Source organism: Vidua chalybeata, chromosome 26, assembly GCF_026979565.1.
Source record: "Vidua chalybeata isolate OUT-0048 chromosome 26, bVidCha1 merged haplotype, whole genome shotgun sequence".
NCBI lineage: Eukaryota > Metazoa > Chordata > Aves > Passeriformes > Viduidae > Vidua > Vidua chalybeata.
The window spans coordinates 3,011,239-3,029,312 of NC_071555.1; the positions used below are offsets into that span (position 1 = coordinate 3,011,239).

Genomic DNA, 18,074 nt, shown 5'->3' on the forward strand with positions numbered 1-18,074 from the left:
GCACTGCTGGCATTGCTGTCCCTGCTGGCACTGCTGGCACTGCTGTCCCTGCTGGCACTGCTGGCACTGCTGGCACTGCTGGCACTGCTGGCACTGCTGGCATTGCTGGCACTGCTGCCCCTGCTGTCCCTGCTGGCACTGCTGTCCCTGCTGTCCCTGCTGGCACTGCTGTCCCTGCTGTCCCTGCTGGCACTGCTGTCCCTGCTGGCACTGCTGTCCCTGCTGGCACTGCTGGCACTGCTGTCCCTGCTGGCACTGCTGGCACTGCTGGCACTGCTGTCCCTGCTGTCCCTGCTGGCACTGCTGGCACTGCTGTCCCTGCTGTCCCTGCTGTCCCTGCTGGCACTGCTGGCACTGCTGGCACTGCTGTCCCTGCTGGCACTGCTGGCACTGCTGGCACTGCTGTCCCTGCTGGCACTGCTGGCACTGCTGTCCCTGCTGGCACTGCTGTCCCTGCTGGCACTGCTGTCCCTGCTGGCACTGCTGTCCCTGCTGGCACTGCTGGCACCGCGGAGCCGTGCCCAGCCCGCCCTGCCACCCCAGCGCCCCAAAACCCGGCGTGGGCCAGGCGCAGCCACGCCCCGCATTACATAAATATTATATTTCTAATATATAATATAATATAATATAATATAATATAATATAATATAATATAATATAATATAATATAATAATATAATATAATATAATATAATATAATATAATATAATATATTACTTGTACATTACTTATATATATAGCATATATAACATAGATAATATATAATATATATTATATTATATTATATTATATTATATTATATCATATTATATTATATTACATTATATTATATTATATTATATTATTATATTATATATATAATATTATATTTTATTCTATATAATATAATATAATTATATATATTCTATATAATATAATATATATTATATTATATATATAATAGATATATAATATATATTATATATTATATATATTATTATAATATATATTATATTATATTATTTTATATTATATTATATATGATATATAATATATTCTATATTCTATATAATATATTCTATATTATATATATTATGTATATTATGTATATTATGTATATTATTTAGATTATTTATATTATATATATTATATATATTATGTATATTATATATTATAATATGTAATATAATTATATATTCTATAATATAGACAATATAGATATTATATAAAACTATAATTTTTATCTTTTTTCTGCTTTAGTTTCTGGGTCTGGGTTTTATATTATGGGATGGCGAGCTCTCCGCACTGGAATTGGTGCAATTTGGTGCTGGGAAATTCCTGGACCAGAGGAAAAGAGTTTTGGGATTCCCAAGCTGGAATTTGGTGTCGGGAGATTTTTAGAGCAGAGGAAAGAGTTTTGGGAATGCCCCATCCCGGAGTTTCTGGGAGCAGGGAGACAAAACAATTCCTGCTCCAGCTGGGCACCAAGGACAAATGATCCAAAGCTCAGGCCCAGGAGCACAAACAGCGTGGGCTGGAGAGAGAAAAACAAGAGGATGGGAGTGCCTGGGCTAAAGCTGGAATGGGACAATGAACTGCAAGGTGCAAATGGAGCAGAGCTGATCCCAGTGAGAGCCCCCGGGAGCGCTCGGGCACTTTGGGACCATTTGGGTTCATCTTGGGTTCATTTTGGTTCATTTTGTGACCATTTTGGTCCATCTTGGGTTCATTTTGGTTCATTTTGTGACCATTTTGGGTCCATGTTGGGTTCATTTTGTGACCATTTTGAATCCATCTTGGGTTCATTTTGAATCCATCTTGGGTCCATTTTGTGACCATTTTGGGTCCACCTTGGGTCCATTTTGTGACCACTTTGGTTCATCTCGAGTGCAGCCCTGGCTGGGCTCTGGTGCTGCCCAAGGTGGATCCATGGAGGAGATCCTTGGAATCAATCCCTGCTCTGTTCTGTAACTCTGCCTGGCCAATCTCTCCATGGAGGAGATCCTTTTAATTAATTTATTCTCTTACTCTGCCCGGCCAATCTCTCCATTGAGAAGATCCTTTTCATAAATTTATTCTCTAACTCTGCCTGGCCAGTCCCTCCACGGAGGAGATCCTTTTAATTAATTTATTCTCTAACTCTGCCTGGCCAGTCCCTCCATGGAGGAGATCCTTTTCACAAATCCCTGCTTTGTTCTCTAACTCTGCCTGGCCTCTGCTCTAGGTCAGGCTTGATAAGGCCTCACCCCCAGCCCCACCAAACCTGGGGACAGAGACTGGATAGAGCTAGAGAACAAAGCAGGGATTTGTGAAAAGGATCTCCTCCATGGAGAGACTGGCCAGGCAGAGGTAGAGAATAAATTTATGAAAAGGATCTTCTCAATGGAGAGATTGGCCGGGCAGAGTAAGAGAATAAATTAATTAAAAGGATCTCCTCCATGGAGAGATTGGCCAGGCAGAGTTACAGAACAGAGCAGGGATTTATTCAAAGGATCTCCTCCATGGATCCACCTTGGGCAGCACCAGAGCCCAGCCAGGGCTGCACTCGAGATGAACCAAAGTGGTCACAGGATGAACCAAAATGAACCCAAGATGGACCCAAAATGGTCACAAAATGGACCCAAGATGGATTCAAAATGAACCCAAGATGGATTCAAAATGGTCACAAAATGAACCCAACATGGACCCAAAATGGTCACAAAATGAACCAAAATGAACCCAAGATGGACCAAAATGGTCACAAAATGAACCAAAATGAACCCAAGATGAACCCAAATGGTCCCAAAATGCACGAGCGCTCCCGGGGGCTCTCACTGGGATCAGCTCTGCTCCATTTGCACCTTGCAGTTCATTGTCCCATTCCAGCTTTAGCCCAGGCACTCCCATCCTGCTTGTTTTTCTCTCTCCAGCCCACGCTGTTTGTGCTCCTGGGCCTGAGCTTTGGATCATTTGTCCTTGGTCCCAGCTGGAGCAGGAATTGTTTTGTCTCCGTGCTCTGTGCACAGAGCTCAGCATCCCCTCATGTGAAGCCCAGACCCACACACCAAAGCAGCACAGGATGTGAAAAATAGAAAAACTAAAACTGAAGCATCACCTGCCAGCCCCTTCCAGGCTGGATTTGCCCGGAGAGGAGAGGAGAGGAGAGGAGAGGAGAGGAGAGGAGAGGAGAGGAGAGGAGAGGAGAGGAGAGGAGAGGAGAGGAGAGGAGAGGAGAGGAGAGGAGAGGAGAGGAGAGGAGAGGAGAGGAGAGGAGAGGAGAGGAGAGGAGAGGAGAGGAGAGGAGAGGAGAGGAGAGGAGAGGAGAGGAGAGGAGAGGAGAGGAGAGGAGAGGAGAGGAGAGGAGAGGAGAGGAGAGGAGAGGAGAGGAGAGGAGGGGGCCGAGCTGGAATTAACATTTCGCTGGCTCTTCAAAAGCATCAAAGGGAGATAATGGGCCGGGAGAGGATTGGAAGCGACAGCCTCGTTCCGAGCCATAAAGCAGGCGGCTCCTTGCAGCAGCAACTCTGCAAAAGGTGCGGGGAATTACAGAGGCTGTGATTTATAATTACAATGAGAGTCATGTCCGTGGTGCTGCCAAACGAGGGAAGAACGAGGAGCTCAGGGTCCCCGAAGCGCGGGGAGGAGGGTGGAGATGCTGCCGTGAACCCTCCGAGGGATGGGCACACACACGAGGCAGGAAAGCAGAGCTGGAGTGATGTAATCGGGAATATTTTGGGAGTTAAGTTTGGAAAAATAGAAAAAAAAGAAAATGTTTTGGGAGTTAAGTTTGAAAAAAAAAAAAAAAAAAAGAGAAAATAAATGAAATGGTTGTGGCTGTCCCAGGAGCAGACGGGAGGTAAATGAAATGAAATCCAAGTGAGTCAGCGCCTTGACCGAGGGGGACTTCCCCTGAATGGCAATTAAATCACAAATCTGTGGGTGATTAACGAGGCACGAGCGTGTCCCCCTCGAAAGGGCAGCAGCGGCAGCCGCGCCCCGGCACGCTGCGCTCCGAGGGAGGACAGAGGCAGCTTCATCGGCTTTTTAATTAACTCATTTCCAGGAGTTCCAGCTTCCGATCGAGTCCCCCACCCTCAGGCACCGCGTCTTGACAAACAAAAATCTCCTTGAAAAATAACGGCGAAGTGAATTTAATCTGTTTCTGCTTATTAAAGTTGTTTTTTTTTTTCTTTGTTTGGGTTTTGTGATTTTTTTTTAATGCTTTTCAGAGCCAGCAAAAGTGAATTAAAGTGGAAATAGCAGCATGACAAGACAGGGAGAAGAATGCAAACAGTGACCAGAGAGAGCGGGCGCTGCAGATTTTGTCACCTGAGGCCCCGCAGTTGTTGCAGGCACCTCTCGAACGTGACCAGGGGAGGGGACACTGGGGACACGTTGGGGTGCAGGAGGGCTGGGGCTCATTCCCGTCACACCTGGGCTCCTCAGGAGGCTCCCAGAGCCCACCGTGAGGTTTTCAGGCCGAGCCTTGGGCTCTGCTGCCCCTCCACCCACAGAGGGCTCTGACGGCCACCGAGGTGACATCAGAGATGCCACCGCCGCCTGTCACGGCGGCTGAACGTCAGGCTTCCCGCACAGACCCCCAGCACAACCACGCGGCTCCAACTTTCCCCTCCAGGCCCCTCCAGCTGCCCCCGCACCTCCTCCTCCCCAAGCCCATCAGCGCTAATTACAGCCTTGAGCTCCGCCGCGGCCCCTGGGGACAGCGCAGGTGACACCAGAGCCCCAGCCCCGCTGGCCAGGGGTGCCTTTTTTTCCCCCTGGCCCTGGCTCCAGCCTCCTCCTCTCCCGCTGCGAGGAGGCGAATCCGCAGCGCCTGCTCGGAGCAATGCATCAGGACGTGCTCTGCCGAGGAGCAGCCATGCTGGGGCTCCCAAATCTCCCCCGTGCAGCAGCCCCGGCCAAGGTCAGCCCCGCTCCCCGCCGCAGGTGCCCTGGGGGCCGCATTTAGCTCTGGGCACAGCCTCCCGAGCGGAGCGGGGGGCTCGGATCTATCGCTGCCCGATGCGGGAGCGCCCCGGAGCCCCCGCAGCCGGGGGTCAAGGTGTCCCCGGAGGTGGGGGCCGGAGGTTTTGGGGCAGGGCAGGGCAGGGGAAGCTGGCAGGAGCCGGGCAGATCAGATGGCACGGTGGCCATGGCAACGGCACGGCGTAGGTGGACCAAACACAATAGGGACGGGCAAGGTGAAAGCCGGCAGCGAGCAGCGCGCCGCTCCCGGCCGGCCGACCCCCGGCAGCTCCGGGGTGACCCCCCCCCCCGCTCCATCCGGCGCCCCCAAAGCCGGCACGGGTGGGTAAATCCTTGAGAAACGCAAAGGACAAGGGCTGGGGTCCCCTCGGGGGGTCACAGCAGCCGCTTCCCCACCGCAGGGGCCCCTGGGGGGCCGCGGCAGCGCGGGGGGGGCTGAGCACCCCCGTTCGCGGCAGAGCTGGGGGTGAGGAAGACCCCGAGCGGCAGCGGCTGCCGGAGCCCGCCCTGCCCTTCCTCTGTCCCCTCGGAGCCGCAGGGACAGCGGATTCGCCGCCCCGGCAGCTGCAGGGCTTCGGGGTCCCCTCCCCGAAAAGCCACCCCCGGCACAGCGGGGAGCGACCCGCCACCAGCCCCGAGAGAGAGAGGAGCAGAGGAATTCGGGTTAGGGACAGCGGGAAAGCTGAGGGCAGGGAGGGAGGGAGAGATGGAATCCATGGATGGATGATGGGTGGATGGGGGAGGGATGGATGGGATGGATGGATGGATCCATGGATCCATGGATGGATGGGATGGATGGATGATGGATGGATGGATGGATGGATGGATGGATGGATGGATGGATGGATGGATGGGATGGATGGATGGGATGGATGGATGGATGGATGGATCCATGGATGGATGGATGGATGGATGGATGGATGGATGGATGGATGATGGGTGGATGGATGGATGGATGGATGGGTGGGTGGATGGGATGGATGGATGGGATGGATGGATGGACGGACAGATGGATGGATGGAGGGAGGGAGGGATGGATGATGGATGGAAGCCATGGATTGATGGATGGATGGATGGCTGGGATGGATGGATGGATGGATGGATGGATGGATGGATGGATGGATGGATGGATGATGGATGGATGGATGGATGGATGGATGGATGGATGGATGGAAGGAAGGACAGACAGATGGATGGATGATGGATGGATGGATGGATGGATGGATGGATGGATGGATGGATGGATGGATGGATGGATGGAAGAATGGACAGACGGACAGATGGATGGATGGATGGATGGATGGATGGATGGATGGATGGATGGATGGAATCCATGGATGGATGGATGGATGGACGGATGGATGGGGGGTGGAGGGATGAATGGATGGATGGATGGATGGATGGATGGGATGGATGGATCCATGGATGGATGGATGGATGGATGATGGATGGATGGATGGATGGATGGATGGATGGATGGATGGGATGGATGGATGGATGGATGGATGGGATGGATGGATCCATGGATGGATGGATGGATGGATGGATGGATGGATGGATGGATGATGGGTGGATGGATGGATGGATGGATGGGTGGATGGGATGGATGGATGGGATGGATGGATGGACGGACAGATGGATGGATGGAGGGAGGGAGGGATGGATGATGGATGGAAGCCATGGATGGATGGATGGATGGATGGCTGGGATGGATGGATGGATGGATGGATGGATGGATGGATGGATGGATGGATGGAAGGAAGGACAGACAGATGGATGGATGGATGGATGGATGGATGGATGGATGGATGGATGGATGGATGGATGGAAGAATGGACAGACGGACAGATGGATGGATGGATGGATGGATGGATGGATGGATGGATGGATGGAATCCATGGATGGATGGATGGATGGACGGATGGATGGGGGGTGGAGGGATGAATGGATGGATGGAAGGATGGACAGATGGACAGATGGATGGATGGAGGGAGGGATGGACACCTTCACCCTGCCCGTGTGTGCCAGGGAGAGCAGGAATGTTCACAGCCCTTCCAGGGGGAGCGCCGGGAGCTCGGCTGTGCAGAGGGGAGCATCCCACCTCCAATTCCTGGTGGGCACCTCCTGGGCATCTCCCTGCCCGACTCCCACAAACTCATTCTGCCCCCCCGGGGCTGTCATCGCTGTCCCCAGCCTGTTTTTTACCCACTCCCTGGGGACTTCCATAAAAAACCCAAAACGAGGAGAAGTGGGGTGCCCCGCGGAGCTCCACCTGACTCCAGAGCCCCCATTCCCAGCCAGCTCTGCTGGAACGAGCCGGGAATCGCTGGCGAGGCGGGGGAGGGAACTGAGGGAATCGATAGGGCCGGCTCCGGCTGCAGTCCCAGGGACACGCACGCAGCGCTCGTGTTACTCCCGGCAGCCGCGCTCCACCATTTCAGCGCTTCCCAGCGCCTCCCGTCACTCTCCACCTCTGGAGACCAAGATGACACCGCGGGAAGAGCCCCGAGGGACCCCGCGTCGCCTCTGCCACCACGCTGCCGCCACCCGCGTCGCCTCAGCCAGCGCTCACCGTCCCCACTGAGCGCCCCGGTACCCCCAAACCCGCCCGCGCCGGGCACTCCCAGCCCAGCCGGGCACCCCGACGGCGCCAGGGCCGTGTGCCGCCTCTTGGAGGGGTTTGGAGGTGAGGTCAGACCTTTCCTGCCGCCGCAGGGCTCCGCTCTGGGGGCGCCCCGCGGGAAGGACGCTCGGCCAGGAGAGCCGGAGGCGACAAGAGCGCCCGCAGGGCGCGGGGACACTGCGTGCCCAGGCCACCATCTGCCCCTCTCCGCTGCCCGAGGCGGGCAGAGGGAACCGGTGTCCCCTGCAGGGGCACGGGGACGCGGGTGACAACGCGGAGCGGCCCTGGGACAGCGGGGGGTGCGCAGGGGGGGCGGCGCGGGCACCACCAGGGCTTTGCACGGGGACAAGGGGAGCCCCCCCGGCTGCTGCACCGAAGGGCAGCGCAGGGACGATGGCAGCCACAAAGTGCCACCCCCTCCCCGCCGCGACACCGGGGACGGGGGGGACCCCCGGGGAAAGGGGAGAGGGGGAGGCTGAAGGGAAAGGGGGGCTGGGGGAAAAGGGGTGGCTGGGGAAAAGGGGGGGCTAAAGGAAAGGGGACGCTGGAGGGGCTGCGTGTCCGGTAGGGACCCCCCCGGTTGCCGACGGGAACCGGGAGCTCGGGGTGGGAATTTTGGGGAGGGGGATACTGGGGTGGGTAGGAGCGACAGCAGGACAGCCGGGGCAGGGGGGATCGGCGGGGGAAATGCAGCAGCGGGTGGCGGACACCGGCTCCGTAAGCACCCGAAGGGATGCGCCCCGCGCCATCCCGCGCCATCCGCGCCATCCCGCGCGTTCCCGCCCGGTACCTGCGGCAGGTGAGCGCTGCGGGTCGGGATCTGCAGCGCCGCTCGGCTCGGCTCGGCTCGGCTCGGCCCCGCTCGGCCCCGCTCGGCCCCGCTCGGCCCCGCTCGGCTCGGAGCCACCACCTCCCGCCTCCGGGCCCGCCCCGCCCCGCCCGCGGCGCCGTCACCATGGCAACCGCGGCTCCGCCCCGCCCACGCCGCGCCGCCGGCAGGGGGCGCTGAGAGAGCGGGGGGCGGGGCCTGCGGGGGGAGCGGGGCGGGCACGGGAGGGAATAACGGGGAAATACCGGAACAAGGACGGGGAAAAACCGGGATAGGGACAGGGAAATACCGGGACAAGGACGGGGAAAAACCGGGATAGGGACAGGGAAATACCGGGACAAGGACGGGGAAAAACCGGGATAGGGACAGGGAAATACCGGGACAAGGACGGGGAAAAACCGGGACAGGGACAGGGAAATACCGGGACAAGGACGGGGAAAAACCGGGATAGGGACGGGGAAAAACCGGGACAAGGACGGGGAAAAACCGGGACAAGGACGGGGAAAAACTGGGATAGGGACGGGGAAATACCGGGACAAGGATGGGGAAAAACCGGGACAGGGACAGGGAAATACCGGGACAAGGACGGGGAAAAACCGGGACAGGGACAGGGAAATACCGGGATAGGGACGGGGAAAAACCGGGATAGGGACGGGGAAATACCGGGACAAGGACGGGGAAAAACCGGGACAAGGACGGGGAAAAACCGGGACAGGGACAGGGAAATACCGGGACAAGGACGGGGAAAAACCGGGATAGGGACGGGGAAAAACCGGGATAGGGACGGGGAAAAACCGGGACAAGGACGGGGAAAAACTGGGATAGGGACGGGGAAATACCGGGACAAGGATGGGGAAAAACCGGGACAGGGACAGGGAAATACCGGGATAGGGACGGGGAAAAACCGGGATAGGGACGGGGAAATACCGGGACAAGGACGGGGAAAAACCGGGACAGGGACAGGGAAATACCGGGATAGGGACAGGGAAATACCGGGATCGGGACAGGGAAATACCGGGACAGGGACGGGGAAAAACCGGGATAGGGACAGGGAAAAACCGGGATAGGGACAGGGACAGGGACAGGGACAGGGACAGGGACAGGGACAGGGATGGGGACAGGGATGGGGATGGGGACAGGGATGGGGACAGGGAAATGCAGGCATTTATTCCAGGCAGATGTGACCCTGCTGCTCTCCGGCCCTTCCCAGCTCCGGCCCTTCCCAGTTCCGGCCCTTCCCTGGAGTTTTTTGTCTCCTTGCTGCACAACAGGACAGGCTGAAACCCAAGATTTTGGACATTTCATTTTTTTGGGAGCCTCAGCTCCAGGTGGGCTCGGCCGGGAGAGGAAGGGGTTAAACCACAACGCAGCTTTTCCCTGGTGATGGGTGGGAAATGGGTCCGTAATCCCTTTTTTCCTAGGATTTATGATCCATCTGAAGATGGAATCCCACATTTTCCTGGCCAGTGTGGATATCCGAAATCAGCGGGAAATTGGAGCCGGGGACGGGGGATGGAGGGACTCCCTAAGCCACAGAATGATTTCCCTAAGTTTTCCTTATTTTTCCAACTTTTCCTTATTTTCCCACCTATTCCCTCGTTTTTCCAGCGGTTCCCAGCTTTCCACACCCTCAGCACCAGGCACCACAGAGCGGCTCCACCCGAATCCCACTCCCAGACCATCGGCCATGGGATCACGGCACAATCCGGGTTGGAAAAATCATCTCCCATCCCTCTCCTGCCGGAGCTTCCCCTCCCAGGGCAGGATTTATCCCCAAATCCTACAGCCAACATTTCCAGTGGCCTGTCATCCCAATCCCAATCCCAATCCCAATCCCAATCCCAATCCCAATCCCATTCCCATTCCCATTCCCATTCCCATTATTCCCATTATTCCCATTATTCCCATTATTCCCATTCCTGTTCCCATTCCCATTATTCCCATTATTCCCATTATTCCCATTATTCCCATTATTCCCATTCCTGTTCCCATTCCCATTATTCCCATTATTCCCATTATTCCCATTATTCTCATTCCTGTTCCTATTCCCATTCCCATTATTCCCATTATTCCTATTATTCTCATTATTCTTATTCCCAATCCCATTCCCATCTTGTTTTTCCAGTTTTTCCTTTTTTCCCCTCCTTTTTCTTTCTTTTTTTTTTTTAAATTTTTTTTAATCCCAATAAAACACCAAAACCTGGAATCCCTTCGAGGCTCCTCTGGAATATCAAAGTGATTTTCAAACATTCCAGGCAGGGCTGGATCCCAATGTCATTTAAAGGTTGGCACCTGAACATCCCAGAATTCCTGTAATTATTTACTGCCTGCCAGGGAAATGACGGAAAAGAAGGGGGGGGGAAAGGATTAAAAAAAAAAATAGGATTTTGTAGGATTTTGGGGTGTTTTGGTGAAGAATGAACTGCAACCAAGCCCAAAAATCCGAGTGGGTTTGGCTGGAGCCAAGTGGTTCCCAGACACCCACCACGCTCCCTCCGCCTCGGGAATAAATTCCCAAATAATTCCCAATTTATTATTCCCAGATAATTCCCAAATCCAGATCGTTCCTTCACCTATAAAAATCCTCAGCAGTTTACCAGACCTGAGCCAACCCCAGCTGGATTTTTTCCCCCTTTACTTTTTTTTTTTTTTTTAGAGCTGCTGCTTATTAAAAAAAAAAAAAAAGGAAAGTCTTTAAATCCCTGTAATAACAGGGGAAAAAAAAATCCAATTTATTTTCTGGGAAGCAGCGACTTCTCCGTGCCTGGAGATGCCCCAAACACGGATTGTGACAGCAATTATTGTCCCCTCACCAAAATTTGGGGGGTTTGGGGGGCAGCAGCTCCAATGGTTTTCCTGGCAAAGCTGGATTTCCTTCCAGCGTGCCAGTCCTGGGAATTTTGGGGAAATTTGGGATTTGGGGAGTTTTGCATTTCAGGGATTTGGGGATTTTTGGGATTTTGGAATTTTGGGAGTTTTGGAATTTTGGGACCTTAGTCCCCTGGGGATTTGGGGAATTTTGGGAATTTTGGGAATTTTGGGACCTTAGTCCCCTGGGGATTTGGGGAATTTTGGGAATTTTGGGAATTTTGGGACCTTAGTCCCCTGGGGATTTGGGGAATTTTGGGATTTTGGGATTTTGGGATTTTGGGAACTTTGGGAATGTTAGGGAATGTTAGGGAATGTTAGGGATTTTGGGGATTTGGGAATTTTGGGACCTTTGTCCCCTGGGGATTTTGGTATTTTGGGAATTTTGGGAATGTTAGGGAATTTGGGGATTTGGGAATTTTGGGACCTTTGTCCCCTGGAGATCTTGGGATTTTGGGAATTTTGGGAATGTTAGGGATTTTGGGGATTCGGGAATTTTGGGACCTTTGTCCCCTGGGGATTTTGGGGTTGATTCAATGTTTCCTGCTCCGGGTTCTGCTCTCCAGGGGGAGGTGGGGATTTATTGCCGCCACATCGGTGTCACCGTGGTGTCACCGGAGCCAAGTGAGGGGTTTGGGGTCACCAGAGCACCCCAAAGCAGGATGGGAACCCCCAGAAGTATCCCCAGGACTCTGCTGCTCTCAACAAGTGTCACCAGATGTCACCTGCCCCGGGGACCAGCAGGGGACACACAGCCAAAGCACATCGTGACGGACACGGCACCGACCCCAAGGGGTTTGGGGTCCCCAGCACACCCCAAAACAGGATGGGAACTCCCCAGACAGTTCATCCCTGAGGCCCTGCTGTGCTCAGCAAGTGTCACCAGATGTCACCTGCCCCAAGGACCCCAGCAGGTCCCTGGGGACACCGCCAAGGGACATTCTGCTGGACACGGCACCGACCCCCCTGGTCGGGGTTTGCTGCCCACCCCAAACCGCCAGGACCTGGACTGGGGGTCACCCCCGGGCTGGGGTCACCCCTCTGTGGGGCAAAGCCAGGGCCAGCTGTCCCTCAAGGCTGTCACACCCCTGCCACCTCTGCAGGGACCAATGTCCCGCTCCTGTCCAGGCCAGCAGGACTGAATCCATCCGTGGGGCAATCAGGGGAATCCAGCTGGGGACTTGGGAGGGGTGGGGGCTCCTCTGTGGGGCTGGAGGGGGCTCCCCCCACACCTGGGGATGGTCTTCTCACACCTGGGCTGGGGGATTCTGCTCCTCACACCTGGAGATTTTGCTCCTCACACCTGGGGGATTCTGCTCCTCACACCTGGAGGATTCTGCTCCTCACACCTGGAGGATTCTGCTCCTCACACCTGGGCGATTTTGCTCCTCACACCTGGAGGATTCTGCTCCTCACACCTGGAGATTTTGCTCCTCACACCTGGGGGATTCTGCTCCTCACACCTGGAGGATTCTGCTCCTCACACCTGGAGGATTCTGCTCCTCACACATGGGCGATTTTGTTCCTCACACCTGGAGGATTCTGCTCCTCACACCTGGGGGATTCTGCTCCTCACACCTGGAGGATTCTGCTCCTCACACCTGGGCCATTTTGTTCCTCACACCTGGGGGATTTTGCTCCTCACACATGGAGGATTCTGCTCCTCACACCTGGAGATTTTGCTCCTCACACCCGTAGAATCTTCTCCTCACCCCTGGAATATTCCCTCCCTCACCCCCGGAAGACGCTCCCCCATCACTGCTGCACTGCCCCCTCACCTTTTCACGCACACCCCCACCCCCTCGCTCCTCTTCTCCTCCAGCCAGCCCCACCCATCCAGGAGCGCTCCCCACCCCCCGCAATCCCGGGAAATGCCTCACCTGGTCCCGCAGACGCTCCTGCTGCCCGCGCAGCGCCAGGGCGTGCTGCGGGTACTTGCTCTTCAGGTGGTCCATGAAGGCGTCCCGCTTGCGCTCCATCTCCGTCTTCTGGAGGCCGGTGAGCGCCTCCAGGCTCTGGGCGGCGATCACGGTGTGCCGGCGCTCCGAGGTGTGCACCAGCCCCACGTTGGAGAAGCGCCGGGTGCCGTTGCCCAGGGTGCGGTACTCCCGCGGGTACTCGGCATCGTCCGCGGAGATCATGTGCGAGCTCGTCCTGTCGGGATCTGCGCGGGCAGCGGGAGAGCACAGCGGGGTCAGCGGAGGGTCCCCCGGCCGTGGGGCAAAATGGGGACCATCCCCGGCCGTGGGGCAAAGAGGGGGGGCAGTTCCCTGCCGTGGGGCAGAGGTGGGGACTCGTCCTGTCAGAATCTGCGCGGGCACCACGAGAGAACAGCGGGGTCAAGGGAGGGGCCTTTGGTCGTGGGGCAGAGGTGGAGACAGTCCCCTGATGTGGGGCAGAGGTGGGGGACAGTCCCCTGCCGTGGGGAAAGGGGGGAACAGTCTCCAGCCGTGGGGCAGAGGTGGGGACTCGTCTTGTCAGAATCTGCGCGGGCACCACGAGAGAGCAGCGGGGTCAAGGGAGGGGCCCCTGGCCGTGGGGCAGAGGTGGAGACAGTGCCCTGATGTGGGGCAGAGGTGAGGGACGGTCCCCTGATGTGGGGCAGAGGTGGGGACAGTCCCCTGATGTGGGGCGGGGGGAGGGACGGTCCCCGGCCATGGGGCAGAGCTGGGGACTCGTCCTGTCGGGATCTTTGCGGGTTCCGGGAGAGAACAGGGGGGTCAGGGGAGGGTCCCCCGGCCGTGGGGCAGAGGGGGGGACGGTCCCCAGACATGTGGAATGGGGGGGTGACAGTCCCCTCCATGGGGCGGGTGACAGTCCCCTCCACGGGGCAGAGGTGGGGACGGTTCCCTGACGTGGGGCAGAGGTTGAGTGTTGGGATTTGGGGCTGGGGAGGGGATTTCAGCAAGGAGTGATGGCGGAGCCTTGCTGGGAGTGGGATCATCCCTCAGTGGGGTGCCCAGAGTGGCATCACCCCTCAGTGGGGTGCCCAGAGTGGGATCATCCTTCGGTGGGGTGCCCAGAGTGGCATCACCCCTCAGTGGGGTGCCCAGAGTGGGATCATCCTTCGGTGGGGTGCCCAGAGTGGCATCACCCCTCAGTGGGGTGCAGGGGAAGGGGTGGGTGCCCGGTTCATCCCCCTGCGTTGGCAGCGCTGTCCCCGCTCCTGGACGCGCGGCAGGAGATGAGGGGACGGCGGGGATGGAGGGGCCAGGGGGTGCAGGGGCTGGGATCCCGCCAAAGCCGCGATGATCGGAGCGAAACGGGAATGAAACAGCGCTGGGTGACTGAAAACAGCATGGACGGGACACAGGACAGGGACACGGACACACGGGGGACACGGGGACACGGACACGGCTCCGGAGCACGGACACACAGGGGACACGGACACAGGACAGAGCGAAAAGAAAATGAAATCAGGCAGGGTAGGGGAGGGTCGTGTGCGGGCACTGTGCTGAGGGGGGGGGACAGGCCCACCCATGTCACCCAGAGACCCCAGGGGGGCTCAGTGCCCATCCTGCAGCCATTGCTCACAGGGGCCAGCCCGGCCCGCGGGCACCAAACCGGGATCGCCGGGATGCTCTGCCCCATCCCAGCCCTTCCCGGTGCCCACGGGTACCAAACCGGGATGTTCTGTGCCATCCCAAACCCCCCACTGAGCTCAGCCCAGCCCGGGAGCACCAAACCTGGCATCATGGAGATGCCCTGCCTCATCCCAGTCCCCTCCCGGTGCCCGCGGCCACCAAATCCGGCATCTCTGGGATGCTCTGCCCCATCCCAGCTCTTCCCGAGGCTTAGACCAGCCCCAGGGACACCAAATCCGAGATCACAGAGATGCTCTCCCTTATCCCAGCCCCTTTCTGGCATTGGGGAGGTCACAGCGGCACCAGGAAGGTCACGGCAGCACCAGGGAGCTCTCGGTGGCACCAGGGAGATCATGGTAGCACTGGGGAGGTCACTGTGGTACCGGGGATGTCACTGTGGCACCAGGGAGGTCGTGGTGACACCGAGGAGATCACAGTGGCACTGGGGTGGTCGTGGTGGCACCGAGGAGGTCACAGTGGCACCTCCACCACACCAAACACCCCAAACTCCCCCGGAGAAGCGTCCCGAGGGGACCCTGATGGCAGAGGGGACACGGGCAGTGCATCGCCCCGGGCTCCCAGCAGCCGCCGCATTCCAGCCCTGATGGGCAACCCCACTGGGACAGCTCGTCCTGACCCCCCCCGGGACACCCTGAGCTGCCTGCCCCTCTCCCCGCTCCCGTTTTCCAGCTGGAAAACTCCTCCCCTGCCTCGGCTCTCCCCAGCACCGTGTCCGTGACCCCAGAGCAGAAATTTGGGCAGGAGCTGCACCCAGCAGCCAACACCCAGCGCAGCCACAGCCTCGGAGCCCTTGGAAAGCTCTGGAGAACCCTCGGGGTGCGGGATCGGACCCCGGGCCACCCCCAAGCCCTCCAAAACAATCCCTGAGGAATGCCGGGTCCTGAGCGCCGCAGAACTCCCGGATTTCTCCCATCCCACGGGAATTCTGTGTCCGGGGACCGGGATGAAGGCGGAGGAAGCTGCAGGGACGGGGATTTTCGGGGTGACAGAGGGGTTTGTTCCCCGCCACCAGCTCCCGGTGCCTGCTCCAGCCCCGCTGCAGCAGCGCCGGGCTGAGGCCGCGTTTGCAGCTCCTTGCCGGCCCCTCCCGCTCGCTGATGAGCACGCAGCTCCCCGCTCCCTAATTACACGCTCCAGGAGCGGAACGCGCCAGCTCCGCTCGCCCGCTCCGAGGGATGATCTGAGCAAGGGCAAGGAGGAGCTGGAGCCCCTCAGGGGCTCTTCCAGCCCCGGCGCCATCCCCGGAACGCGGAGCCAGCGAGGACGAGGCGGCCCCGACCCTGCAACATCGCGAATGTTGTGATCCGCGAACCCCCCCGGGGCCAGGGGAGGAAAAGTCGCCACAGCCACGTGCGCTGGCCGCATGTCAGCGCTCCAGAGATGCCACCCGCAGCGGGCGGGGATGGTCCCACAAGGAAACAGCCAACAGCGCGGGGCGGGGGAAAGGCACCTGAAAACCCTCACGGCCAGGCTGAAGGAAAGGCTGTTAATCCTTCCCTCCCGGGGATAATTCCACCTCAAATCCCCTACAAAGTTTTTTCCTTCTCCTGCTGCAGCAGTTCAGGAATGCAGCGGTTCCCGCACGGCCGCAGCAGATCCCTGGAAAGCGCTTCCCGAGGCTGCTTCCAAGTAGGTCACTGGGGTGGCGGAGCCGCTGGCCGCAGCCTGGCCGAGCTGCCCAGCCCAGCTGGACACCCCTCCGGGCCGTGTCCCCCACCAGGGCACCGTCCCCTCGCTTACCCGCGGGCGCAGCGCGGCTCCCACGGCGCTCCGGGGGCACGGAGGGAGCAGCGCTCCGCTCCGCGGGGGCTGCGGGCGGCTCCTTGGCCGGGCGCAGCGCTCCCACGACGGCCAGGATGCCGCGGTAGATCCTGGCCAGCCCCTCTCCGAGCAGAGGGAGGTTGAGGGAACGCGGTTCTCTTTGCCGATTCATCCACCCATCGTCCCCACCTGGCAGCAGAGGTGTCACCCGTGCCGGGGCCGGAGCCCCGGGCTGCTAGCAGGGCACGGCCATCGCGTCCTTCCCGGGAAAACAGCGATAGCGGAGGCACCGGTTTGGGTGAAAATCTCCAGGAACGGCGCTGGCGAGAGCTTCTGAGAGACGGGGCAGGGAAAGGCCCCCAAAAAACGGCTGGGATCCCCCCTTTAGCAGCGTCTCGGCGGGGTTTTATCCCCCCCAGGGATGTCTCAAACACAGTTTATTACTGCAGTCCCATAAATCTTCAGGAGGCAGCGAAACCTCGCGCGGGTCGCGGCAAGCGCCGGCGATCAGCGGACCGTGGAAAATCGCCCGTGAAAGCGCTCGCACAAAAAGGGGCGAGGGGAGGGGAGGCGGGGAGTGCATTTAGGGAGAGAGGCAGCCGCGAGGGTGGAAGCCCCTCGGAGCGATGCGGCTCCCCCGCGCCCGGCCATTAGCGCGGCCGGAAGAGCGGGATGCTCCCGCTTCCTCCCGGAGGCTGCACTGCCGCACTGCCCGGCGCCCAGCGAGCCTGCCCGGCTCCCGGAGCCCTGCCCGGTGCTAACCCCTTCCCTGCCGAGCTGCCGGGGGTGGGAGGAGGCGTGGGGAGAGCGGGGGGAGCTCCTGAGCCGCGCGGTTTAACTCGTGTGGTGCTGCAGAGATGCGCGCCCAGGCCTGCGGGAAATCGGGGAATTCTGGGGTGGTTTGAGGTGGAAAAATCAGCCAGATCCCATCCGTGCAACGGGCGGGGAGATCCCACCACGCCAGGTGGCTCAGAGTCAGCGGCCGAGCCGTTGCTGTCCCTGTCCCTGGCTCGGCCACCTTCGTGTCCACTCCTTTGGGATGGTCAAGCACCTTCCAGGACCCGCCCTCACACCCAAAAAGTGCTGGGAGCTGCCCAGATGCCCAAGTTCTCCAAGCAAACGGTGCCCAGGAGCAGGGACAGGGCAGGTGACACTGGGGCACACCGGTGTCCCTCACTCCCGACACTGCCATGTCCCCGACGGGGCCAACCCTGGCCGGGTCTGGCCACTTCGAGCCAATTCCCGGAGAATTCCAGCCTTGGGGCCGCGGGAACGCCGGGAGCGGGGCAGACCCAAGACTGGAATGTGGAAGTGAGGGGACTTTGGGGCGTCCTTGTCCCTCTCACAGCGACACAGGAGCGAAAGCTGGCGGCGACCGGGATAAAAATCCCGCACCCTCCCCTCGCTGCCGGGCTCATGGAGCGGGCACCAAAACCCCTGGGAA

General features: G+C 58.2%; 1 protein-coding gene across 1 annotated transcript in view; it reads right to left on the reverse strand.

The window, feature by feature from the left end:
• Positions 1-16,802, reverse strand: part of SRCIN1 (SRC kinase signaling inhibitor 1) — a 57,231-nt gene extending 40,429 nt beyond the window's left edge. The window contains 2 exon segments of the mRNA XM_053965210.1: positions 13,145-13,428; positions 16,610-16,802. Of these exon segments, the coding sequence (XP_053821185.1) occupies positions 13,145-13,428; positions 16,610-16,802 (477 nt within the window).
• Positions 16,803-18,074: the final 1,272 nt, after the last annotated feature.